The sequence below is a fragment of the Dipodomys spectabilis genome, unplaced genomic scaffold (genome assembly GCF_019054845.1).
Source record: "Dipodomys spectabilis isolate Male_0828 unplaced genomic scaffold, ASM1905484v1 ptg001929l, whole genome shotgun sequence".
Lineage (NCBI taxonomy): Eukaryota > Metazoa > Chordata > Mammalia > Rodentia > Heteromyidae > Dipodomys > Dipodomys spectabilis.
The window spans coordinates 12501-23763 of record NW_024872606.1 but is presented as its reverse complement, the minus strand read 5'-3'; the positions used below and the strand labels follow the sequence as shown (position 1 = coordinate 23763).

The 11263-nt window shown below is 60.2% G+C and overlaps 1 protein-coding gene across 1 annotated transcript; it reads right to left on the bottom strand.

The window, feature by feature from the left end:
• Positions 1-5809: 5809 nt before the first annotated feature.
• Positions 5810-9389, bottom strand: LOC122103144 (serine/arginine repetitive matrix protein 1-like). The gene is made up of 4 exons (XM_042673603.1): positions 9379-9389; positions 9059-9259; positions 6057-6846; positions 5810-5953 (listed from the first exon to the last, which is right to left on the bottom strand). Exons 1-4 carry the CDS (start codon positions 9387-9389, stop codon positions 5852-5854), a joined length of 1104 nt encoding a protein of 367 aa, XP_042529537.1. The 3' UTR covers positions 5810-5851.
• Between the last annotated feature and the right edge of the window lie 1874 nt (positions 9390-11263).

The window sequence follows — 11263 nt, the reverse complement described above, 5'->3', positions numbered from 1 at the left end:
CTCAGAGGAAGGGAGCTGCTCTTTTCCCTTCCACCACCCACCCCCACCTATTAGTTTTCTTTCCTAATAACTATTCGTTTATGAGGGACTGAAAAGTGAAGAAAATAGGATGTGTATGTGACTTCACTGGAGCCATTCATTAGGAAGCTGTCCGGCTGTCTTGTCTCTGAATTCCTGGTGGTGCTTTCCCAGGCCTCATTTCCCCCTGGAAATTATCCTGCTTGCCTCTGTGTTCAATTCTGGGAAGGAAGATAGGCCGAGATAAGGCAACATCTTGGCACAAAGCTGGAACACACGGCCACCTCGCCTCACGGGTACAGAGCCTAATCACCCTACCCGGAGGGTCCTCTGTCAATAGTTTCTTAGAACGATTTTTATTAGTTTAGTGGCCCTACTGAGGTTGAAATTCAAGGCCTCAACTCAGGCAGGCCGGCTCGGGGTGTGCGTGTTTGTTTCTTCTTCTTTCTCCTCCCCCCCTCCCCCCCCCCCCCCCCCCCCCGCCGCCAGGGCGCTTAAATCGTTGCCATGACGACATTTACAAGACAAAGGAAAGTTGCATGAAGTTCCTGAGTTGACTGGGGCTCCAGGCTTAAACCAGCCCACCCCACCCCCGCCCTGCCCTGAGTCCGCTGCGAAACACTCCTGCGGGGTGGGGAGGGGCGCCCAGCCCTCAGCTCCTGTAACTTCATTAGCGCGCGGGGTGGGGTGGGGGGGGAGTGAATCAGCCTCCCCTCCCCCTCCCCGTCTTTACAAAAGTGGCCTCTTTTGCCCTTGGGCAGGAAAAGCCTTCGCGCTCTCTCTCGGGTCTTTTTCTGCTGGGACCCTCCCTGCCTACCACCAGCAGCCACTGACTTCCTGCAAGATGGAGTTGTCAGACTGCTTCCACCCGCCCGCTGCCAGTAGTATGCCTCCCGCCCAAGCCCGCCAGGGACAGAATGGGAGGGGCGGGCGGGGAAGCTGGCATGCTTGCCTGTGCTCTGCCCTCTGCCCCTCCGGGAGGCATGACTGTGACCGTGGGATGTCCCCGTGGCCGACCCCTAAGCTCCCACCCTCTGGACGGAGGAGAGTGAGGGGGAAAAAGGAGTTCAGGAGTCTTGTCTCCCCTCCATCTTCCCGCCTAGGTCAGGCCAGGATCTGCCTCTCTTCTCCCTGTCCCTGTTCCCCGTTCCTCTAAAGGAGTGACTGGAGAAACTGTCCGTCTGTGTTTGTGATTGTGATTAACATCGCAAAAACCTTCAAAGAATCTCAGATCGGTTAGAAGCCCGTTGGGTTTCACTTCTCAGGCGTGAGGGGTTGTTATCTCCCCCGCCCTCTCTCTTGATTTTTTTTTTTTACAAATTGTTAGGGAAATGGTGACATACAGAACGGTTAAAGTATGCCAGTCCGCACCGGTGGCTCGCGTCTGTAATCCTAGCTGCTCAGGAGGCTGAGAGCTGAGGATCACGGTTCAAAGCCAGCCAGGGCAGGAAAGTCACCAGACTCTTATCTCCAATAAGGCACTGGAAAATCGGAAGTGGCGCTGTGGCTCAAGCGGTAGAGCGCTCGCTTTGAGCTGAAGAGTTTAGGGACAGCACCCAGGCCCAGAGTTTAAGAAACACCACCGACCCCCCCCCCCCCAAAAAAAAAAAAAGGATAGGAAAGATTACATTACATAAGTGGGGTAGGAAGAGTACATTTTTTTTTAATTAATAAGTTTTGTTTTTGTTTTTGTTTTTGTTTTTTTTTTCTCGTGGGGCTTGAACTCTGGGCTTGGGCGCTATCCTGCCCGGGCTGGCTTTGAACCGCGATCCTCAGATCTCAGCCTCCTGAGTAGCTAGGATTACAGGCGTGAGCCACCGGCGCCCGGCTAATGAGTTGTTTTAATTGTGAAAATACTTACAGAGTGGTTACAATGACAGGAGCAAGAGCAAGGAAATGAGTACATTTCTTATCAAGCATTGCTGCCTCCTCCTTTGTTTCCATTCCTGCCCTCCCATTTCCCCCCACACCCAAAAAAAGAGTACATTTTTTTTGGACAATGTCACCCCTTCCCTGGCTCTCTCACAGATTTTCCCTCCCTCAAGTTCTGTTTGTTCCCCAGCCACAGGTTGTGTGTCAACATAGTGTCTAGTGAGTGCCACTGTTGCACTTCTTCATCCTGGGTCCCTCCATTTCTTGCCCCTCCCGGAAATAGATGAAGGAAGAAACAATGGGGGGGGGGAAGAGAAAACAAAATAACGTCGATGATAACAAACACAAAGAAAGGGGAAGACTTCTTATATGATCAGAGGTATATAGGCATTGCACTTTGGTGAGCCTCATGTCTTCAATTAAGCAACCCAAAGGCCAGAAGTGGAGTTTTGGCTCAAATGGCAGACTGCCAGTCTCTCTGTTTTTTTTTTTTGGCACGGGGTAGGGGGTGTCCGGTCGTGGGCCTGAACTCTGGGCCTGGGCGCTGTCCCTCAGCTCTTCAGGTTAAGGCTAGCACTCTACCACTTGAGCCACAATGCCACTTCCGGCTTTTTTCTGCTTATGTGGTGCTGAGGAATCGAATCCGGGGCCTCATGCACGCAAGGCAAGCGCTCTACCACTGAGCCACCTTGCCAGCCCCAGAGTGCCAGTCTTGAGCACAAGAGCCACGGGACAGCACTCAGGCTCTGAGTTCAATCCCAGGATTGGGGCGTGCACACACACACCCTGCACCCCTTGATCTTTGCTGCTGTTTCCTACCACACAGACACAGGCACGCATGGCAGCATGTGATCTACCTCTTCCCCTCCCCCCCCACACACTTTGCACTGCCACCACCGCCGCCGCCGCCGCCGCCGCCGCCGCCACCAACTATAGCAACAGACTTCCTAGGCTTCCCCTCCGCGCCCGCCACCCTCCCCCCCCCCCCCCCGGCCCCTAGTTTAGATCGATGAACCAAAGTGTCCCCACTGCACGTTCGGCTCTGGCAAATATCAGATAGGATTACAGTGATGAGGAGAGAGGCGAGACCCGCCATGGATTGACTGTAGATCCCAGAGGACAGAATGCCAGCCCAGGCCCATTCATGGGTCAAGCCAGGAAAATGTTTTTTGGTTTTGTTTTTGTTTTTCATCTGCGGTCTCTCTCCACACCCGGTGTGCTTTGTCTGTCTGTCTCTCTGTGCGATAGGGGTTTGCCATTCATGACCTGTGTGGGCGGGGATGCTGGGGCGTGTGTGTGTGTGTGTGTGTGTGTGTGTGTGTGTGTGTGTGTGTGTCTGTGTGTGTGTGTGTGCGTGCGTGCGTGTGTGTGTGTGTGTGTGTGTGTGTGTGTGTGTGTGTGTGTGCGCGCGCGCGGGTGAGGGGGAGGTGTTCCTTCCTCACAAGACCTTCCTAAAGTGTCGGTTCGGTCTGGATCGATCTTGGGCCTGACGTTGTTTTTCCTTGTTTCGGGGTGCCACCTACTGGACACCGTGTGGAGTGACAGGGAGTGATTCGGGGCTGATGGCTGATGGCTGGCGACTCTCGCGAGAGTCTCGCAGACTCTCGCGAGAGTCGCGATGAGGTATCGCCGGCTCTCTTCTGCGGCTTTATTTACAACAAAACAAAATGAAACCACAGCAAACAAGGAAATTTTCTTGAAGGGAGGGCCGAGCGGAGGGGGAGGGGGGCCCGCAGGGGGTGTTTCTTTTCGTTATTTTCTGGACACGGAATTCGTTTGGATATTACGTCTTATGAGCAAACTGTACCAGTTTATTTACGGTTGTAATTTATATACAGTAACACAAATGTCTTTATGTCAGTATTATGAAAAAGGGTCCCACGGCTGCAGTGGGTGAAAGATTGAGACGGGAACATTTCTCAAGGAGTGCCAAGAAAATGGAAAACAGGCAATGCAATAGTTCAGGGAGAGTTATAAATATCAAGTGCTGCCCTAGGTGAAATTTCATGCAAATGTCCTCACCCACTCAGGTAAACTTTTTATATAGGTATCAGAATAAAATTTCTTGAACTATATAGACTTTTATTCACTTGATTTCCCTTAAGTAAGTTAAAATAACTGGCTGTTGACAGGGCACATCTGGATATTTCTATCGGTCCCATAGAGATAATCTGTTAAATTTTAGAACACGGTAGATTATATTTGCTATTTCCCCAAATGGACTTTACAAAAGCCATCCGTGGCCCCAAAGATGTATCTGGACCTCTCATCATGTGTGACTAAATAGGCCTCAGTGAATTAAGCTGAGAAAGCTGCAAAACAAAGCAGATCACTTCAGTTATGGAACATGAAGAGAACAAAAGTAGCTTTATGCCACTGGATCTTTAGTGAGAAGATAGAATAAAAAGAAGAAAAAAATATTGGAGGATGCAATATAAACCAATTGAAACGTATCCAACCGATGATCTGGCTTTGAAGTGGCTATTTACTGGTGTGGTCCTAGACCATGGTGTCCAGAAGGATACATCAATGTGTTTTGAAAGATCCTAAACCAAATATACTTGTAATAATGACAGGTACGTTTCTGTCCTCCTAATTCCAGCTTTAATCCTAACACGTCCGGTTGTGATAATACGTTCACAGTCGTGCCACTTAGGGATATCACGTCTTATGTCTTCTCTGCAATATCTTAAATGCTCAGAGAAGTTACACCTTCTGACAAAAGGACGTTATGTGTGTCACCCACACGGGGACACACACACACACTCTGTTTGCCCGGAGTGCTGTGTAGCTTACCATGTCCAGTTATAGTTTAGGTCTAGCATCCACATAGGAGGGAAAACACGTGCCGTGCCGTTGGTCGGTCGGTCGGTCGGTCGGTCTGTCTGTCTGTCTTTCCGCCGGTCTGTCTTCCCCTGGCATCACCTGTTCTAGGTTCTTCTCCGCCGCCGGCAACCCCCCCCCCCCCCCCCCGCCCCTCGCGCTCCTAGTCCGTCGATCTACTTCCCTCTGTCTGACATAATCTTATCCTTATTCTTTGGGGAATGGATGAATAAACTTTTACCTTGTGGATATTGTACACACACCGTAACGTGTGTGTGTGTGTGTGTGTGTGTGTGTTGACGGAATAGAGTGTTTGCCATGCCTGAACCCCTGGCTCTGCCTCTCTACCCGTCTGTGATGCGATGTGTGTGCTGGGGCACTTGTGCCTGCGTATGTTCCCAGTGCGAACTCCAAAGAGAAGTACGCCCGCCGGGCCTGTGGGTTCTAACCATGCTTCACCCCCGGGCGATAGGATCGCCCCTCTGACTGACGCCTCCACTCTGTTTGGGCCGGGGCCCCTCGTCTCTCCCTGTGTTTCCTCCTAGGGTTCCCTACCTGCCCTCCCCCCAGCCCCGCACACACACACACACACACACACACACACACACACACACACACACACACACACACACACACACACTGTGCACCGCCACGCTCGGGTCCAGGTCCTCCACCACAGGCATGTGAGTGATGATGCCTCTACCCTCCGACACCTGTGTGTAGGGTTTAGATTCATCGCCTCATGCCCCGAATCCTGCTCCAGAGAGAGAGTGGCAGAGCCTATTAGAAAAGGCTAGCTGTCTGGACAGGCTAGAGTACGAACCGGTGAGAAGGTCGTTCCGTCCGGTGCGGTGCCCGGGGATAAGCGTCACACGGGTGCCACCTCCCCTTCCTTCTCCACCCAGCCAGCAGCGGCTCTCGTTTGGCTTTCCTGTCATTCGGTGATGGGTGAGTGGACTCACGCTTCCCATTGCACGGTCACCGTGGTTTTCCAGACCTGTGTGCGTGACGTAGCTACTCTCTGTGTGTTAGAAGAAACCTCTCTCTGGCCTTCCCCCTGCCCTTTCCCTGCCTGTGAGGGGTGGCGGGTGGGGGCGGGGGGAGGGAGTGTGTTGTGGGGCGGGCGAGGAGCGGACTTTCACAAGTGAGCGGGGTGCCTCCCGACGGCTCGTCTCTTGCTGGAGCCGACCCATCTTTGGGAGTTTTTTTTTTTTTTTTTTTTTCTCTTTCTGGTTTCCATCTGGGGGAAAAAGAAAACAAAACGTACAAACAACCCCCCCCAACCCCCCCCCCCCCAAAAAAAAAAAAAAGACGGGCAGGCAGACGGTGGGACGAGCGCTCACTTGCCCTTTTCTGGCCATGTTGGGCGGGGGTGGGGGTCTTGCCACGGGCGGCGGAGGTCGTGCGGGTGGCCGGTTCGTTTTCTCTCGTGGTGCGGGCCTGCCGTCTTTGCCGCCCCTTCCTGCTTGGGACCGATCCCAGCTTCCCGGTTCTCGGGTTCGGGCCGCTCCGTTCGGGCGAATCTCGTCCTGGTTCCTGGTTTCACTTTGGTCGCTGGCGGCGGCGGCGGCGGCGGCGGCGGCCCGATCTCGGTCTAGGTCTCTGGTGGCTCTGGTGTCGTTCGTGAGGTCGCAGAGAGGACCCGGCTGCAGGTCCTGACCTAGGTTGTGCCACTCGGTGCGTGGCGGTGGTGAGTGAGGCGATTTGTTTCCGTGTTCTGTGTCTCCGGAGCTCAGAGCCGGCCGGCGCGCGCCGATCCGGGGTACGGCGGCTCGGTGGAGTCGGTCGTTGGAAGGCGGTTGTCGTGCTCCCCCTGGCGTCCGCTTTGATATGACAGTCCCCTCGTTCTCAGCCGAGCGAGCGAGTGGAGGAGGAGGAGGTCTGGCGGCAGCGAGCCGGGCGGAGGCCCGGCCTCTGCCGGGTGCCGGGCGCGACTGTCGCCGTGGTGTCGCTGTGGCGCCGGGGCGGCTGTTCTGTCGGACTTTGCGCCCGCAGGCGAGCGCGGGGTGGGGCCGTGCGTCGCCGCTCTCTCTTCGGTGCCCGGTCTGTGCGGGGGGTGGCAGCTTTGTCGGGTCGACCAGTAGTTCTGTCTGGGCCCGACGCCTTGTCCTCCTCCCCTCCCTGGACTCTGGTCTTTGAGGGCGAAAAAAGGAGAGTACGAGGGACGTCTCGGGAGTCGGGGGAGAGGGTCCCCGGGTGAGCCGATAGGTGGTGGGGCCGGTCCCGGCCCGGACTCGGACCCCCCCCCCCTCCCCGGAGTCACCTCCGAGTGAGCGCTTGGCGCGTGCCGGGCGCGAGGGCCTGGGTCGCCGGCCCCGTGTGGCCTCCCTCCACGGCCTCCTCCACGGCCCCGGAGGCCGGAGGACAGACCTCTCCGGCGGGAGGAGCCGTGGGCACGGCCGAGGCGAGCCTCGGGGCCGGGACCTACGCCCCCCCCATCCCCGACATAGGATGGTCGTCGGAGTCACCTCCGAGTGAGCGCTTGGCGCGTGCCGGGCGCGAGGGCCTGGGTCGCCGGCCCCGTGTGGCCTCCCTCCACGGCCTCCTCCACGGCCCCGGAGGCCGGAGGACAGACCTCTCCGGCGGGAGGAGCCGCGGGCACGGCCGAGGCGAGCCTCGGGGCCGGGACCTACCTACCATCTGCGGGGACTTGCCCGGTGGGCCCTGCGTAGGGGAAAACTCGAGGCGGAGGGAGCACCTCGGGAGTCGGGGACCCGAGCCCGGGAGTCCCGGGTGTGTGCGTGCTGGCGGCAGGGCGCTCACCACCGACCCCACGCGGTGTGGGTGTGGTGGTTGGGTGCCTCTCGGAGTGGGTGCCTCGCGTCTGCCGGGGGAAGGCTCCCCGTACCGCCCGTGCGGTGAGCCCGTGCACACCCGGGGTGTGTGCCTGCGAGGTAGTGGGGCGGGAGCGTCCCTTGACCCCGCTCCCGCCCTGGCTCTTCGTCTGTCTTCGCCTTATGTGGTCGACCAGCTGTCCCTGAGAGTTCCGTGTCTGGCTCTGTTGGGGACGTGTTGGGGACAGGTGTCCCTGATGTGGTTTCCGAGAGGTCCCTGTCGCCAGCGAGTTGTCGCCCCTGCCTGACGACCTGGTTTTGGCGTGGTGACGTGAGGATTTTGTACCTGCAGGAGGGTGCTGGCATGCTGTGTCCCGGTGGCTGTCAGCGGGTCTTTGGGGGCTCTCTCGGATGCTGTGTGCCGGGCCTTTCCCGTCTCTTCCCGGTCCGGGTCCCCCTGTCCTTCCCCTCACACCCTGGGCTCCCGCTGCCCTGGGCAGGCCCTATGTCCCTGTGGTGGCTCGTGGGTGTGGTGGTGGTTGGCGGCTGAGTGAGTCCCGTCGTCCTTGATCTCTCCCCCGCTCCCGGTGCCGGATTCTGGCCCTTGCCTCGGCACGCTGAGGAGGAGAGTGGTTGGTTGCCTGGGGTGTGCATAGGTAGGGCCCGCACGGTGTGCTTCCCTCGCCGTGGCCGGCCTGAAGGAGGAAAAAGGGGGGGGCCGCCGAGTCCTGCCTTGCGTGTGCGGCATCCCCGTTCTGCCGTTGGGCTCGCCCGACCTCCGTGGCTTTTTTTTTTTTTTTTCCTTCCTCCTATCGCCCCTAGCTCCAACTCCCCCGACCTGCCGCTTCCCGATGGCGGGCCTGGTCGGCCGCTGAGCTGCGCTACCTCCCGAGCGCTGTCCGTGGCTTTTTTTCTTTTTCTTTTTCTTTTTTTTTTTTTTCTTTTTTTTCCCTCCCTTTCTAGCTTCTTCGGTCCTGTGCCCGGCAGAGGTGTCCTGGTTATCCCGAGTGCCAGGGACGCTTAAGCCCCGTGGTATTTTTTTCATTTTTTTTTTTCTTTTTCTTTTTACCTCGCTCCTTACTCACGGAAGGGTGTCTGTCCTGGCTACGCTTTTATCCCCAGGCTGTTGGCCCTCTCAGGAGCCGAGCTTCCCTGGGCCACCGCCTCCCGAGTGCCGCGTGGCTGCCTTCTCCCACCCCCTCGGTGTGATTGATGTGGTGACGTTGCGATCTCCTTCGGGCCCGGGCCTAAGCTGCGCCAGGCGAGGGACGGACATTCATGGCGAATGGGACCGCTCTTCTCGTTCTGCCCGTGGGCCCCTGCCCTCACCCGTCCCACCGTGCCGGCGCCGGTGGTGTGCGGGGAGGCGGGGGTGCGGCAACCGGGCCCGGCTGCGCTCTCCCTGCCCTCGCCGTGAGGTCGGGGACTTGTACACGCTGGAGGAGGGGGGCGCCCTGATCTTGCTCCTCTCTTCCCGTGACTCGTTATCGGCACGGGGGTCGGCTCTCTCCGCGGAGAGGGAGGGTCGGTGCTCCGTGCTTGCCCGTGCTGTGTGGTGTGAAAAACCGCGCCTCGCGCTCTGCCCTCTTGCGGTGCTCCCGGAACGCTCCCGGTTGGTTCTCTCAGGTGCCTGTGGCTGAGTGGTGGTGTCGTTCCCGATCCTGGCGTTGTCCGCTGCCTTGTGCCAGCCTGCTGCCCGTGGTGTGTCCCGGCCGTCCTCGGGTTCGTGGGGCTTTTGTGCGAGTGAGAAGTTACCGTTGAGATTGACGTCTCTGCTGGGGGGGGGTCGAGGCGGTTCCCCAGAGGAGCGCTCTTCCCTTGTTGCGCTGGGCGGTGGCTTCCCCGCATGAGCTGCCGCCCTGGTCCTGGCTTGTCTTCCCTGCCGTGTCACCTGGCTTTCATCGCACCGGGGGACCTGAGATGTTGCAGTGGGAGGCGAGCGGGGCCCGTGCGGGCTTCCCGCCCGTGTGCGCGACTTTGCTCTGGCCCCGCACGGCAAGGCCGACCGACCAGGGTTGGTGTTGCTGCTGCCGCAGACCCCCCCCCTGTGCCCCACCCCTCCCTGCCCCCCGTGGTGGGAAGGATGGACGCCTCTGATGTGTGCTGGTTCCCGGCGGGGTTCCCGTCGGGGTTGGGTGCGGGCCACCCTCAGAGTGAGGAGGGGTTCTCTAGCGATCCTCGTTCGGGAAGCGGCGTGCGCTGCTGGGTTGGCGGGGGCCCGCCCCCGATGGGCTCCCGCGGCCCTGCCGCTCCCTGCCCTGCTTTTGAGCGCTAGTGGCTGCCCGCGTCGGTAAACTGCGTGCCCGCGCCTCCCCCCTCCGAGCTGGGGGAGGGTCCCGCGGGACCTCTCCCGGGCCGTCGTCTGGTGTGGTGAGTGGAGGACGTTCCCGATCCGTCCCGCCCCTGCCTCGCGTGCGGTGTGTCGAGTGGCGGAGCCTGGAGCCCGTGCCGGGTCGCGATGCGAGGGCGTGTGGTGTGTGGCTTCCCGGCCTCGTGCTTGGGTTGCCGTGGGGTTTTTGGGGGTCCCGTCCCCCTCCCCCTCCGGCCCCTGGCGACGCTGTTCCCGAGCGTCTGTGTGGGCCGCCGCCCGTTGGCGACGACGGCGCCGTGCGGGCGCTGGGCCCCGCGGTGTTCCGGGGCCGCCGTGCCCGTGGTGGTGCGCCGCTCGGGGGGGTTCTGGCCCCCCGGAGCCGAGGATCCCGGTGTGTGTGGGCCCTTGCTCACGCGGCCGAAAAAGAGGCGGTCGATGATGGGTGCTGTGCCCGGCGGTGTGGTGTGGATGGAGGCGGTGGGGCCCTGCTGGCGCGGGCGGCTCCGCGGGCGTTCACGGGGTCTTTGAGGTGTGTGCGAGAGCTGCCTTTTCCCTCTCGGGCCTCTTTTGGGGGGGCCCGCCGCTGCCGCGGTGGGGGTTTCCGGTCCGCTGGTCGGCCGGCTCGGTGTCCCAGGCGTTGCGCGGGACCGCCCCGGAGTTGGGGGTGGTGAGATCCCGCGTTCGTTTACCTGGCGTGCCGGCTGTGCCCGGAAAGGTCCCACCTCCCCGTTGGTCTGCGGCTGCGCCACCCGCCCGTGTGAGGGGGTGGCCGCTCGCTCACTCGCCTCTCGCCCCGGTGACCCGACCCGGTGACCCTCCCGCTGCTCTTCTTGTTGTGCTTCCGGCGTGCCCTCCTCACCCGCATCAGCCTTCCGCGATCCTCGCCGGTTTGGCCTGGTGGCCGGCCACCGGCGGACGGTCGAGTCGGGCGTTGTGTTGGTGTTCTCTTGGGGGGGGGGACGGCGCTCAGCTCGTGAGGCTGCTCCCCCGGTGTGGGGGAGGCACGTCGTCGCGGCGGCGGTGGCTTTTGAAGGGTCTTCCCGGATCGGTTTTGCTCACGACGAGGGTTCCTGCCAGCGGGACCGCCGGTACGCCACGGGGGCGATGGTGGTGAGATTCCCGCGTGCGTCCCTCGCTCGGGAGTTGGCCGTCCGAGGGGCCCGAAGCCGGCGTCACGACGTGCCTCCTCCCGCTGGGTGCCGCCTCGCGTGCCTGCGCGATGTTGTCCCGGGTTCCCGCGCCTCCCTCCCGCTTTGCCGTGCGTAGGCTTGCCCGCATCGCATCGTCTCCTCCGTCTCGAGCCGTGTGGCTTCGTCCCCGCCCCTGTCCCGGATCCGGGGTGTTGTGCTCTCTCGGCGTGTCGCCGCCGCGTGCCCGGCGCGACCCCGGTTCCCGTGCCTGGCCCTGTCCGCTCTGTGCCGGCGGTGTCCGCGTGTGAGCGTGCTCGCGTGCGTTGGGTTTGGTG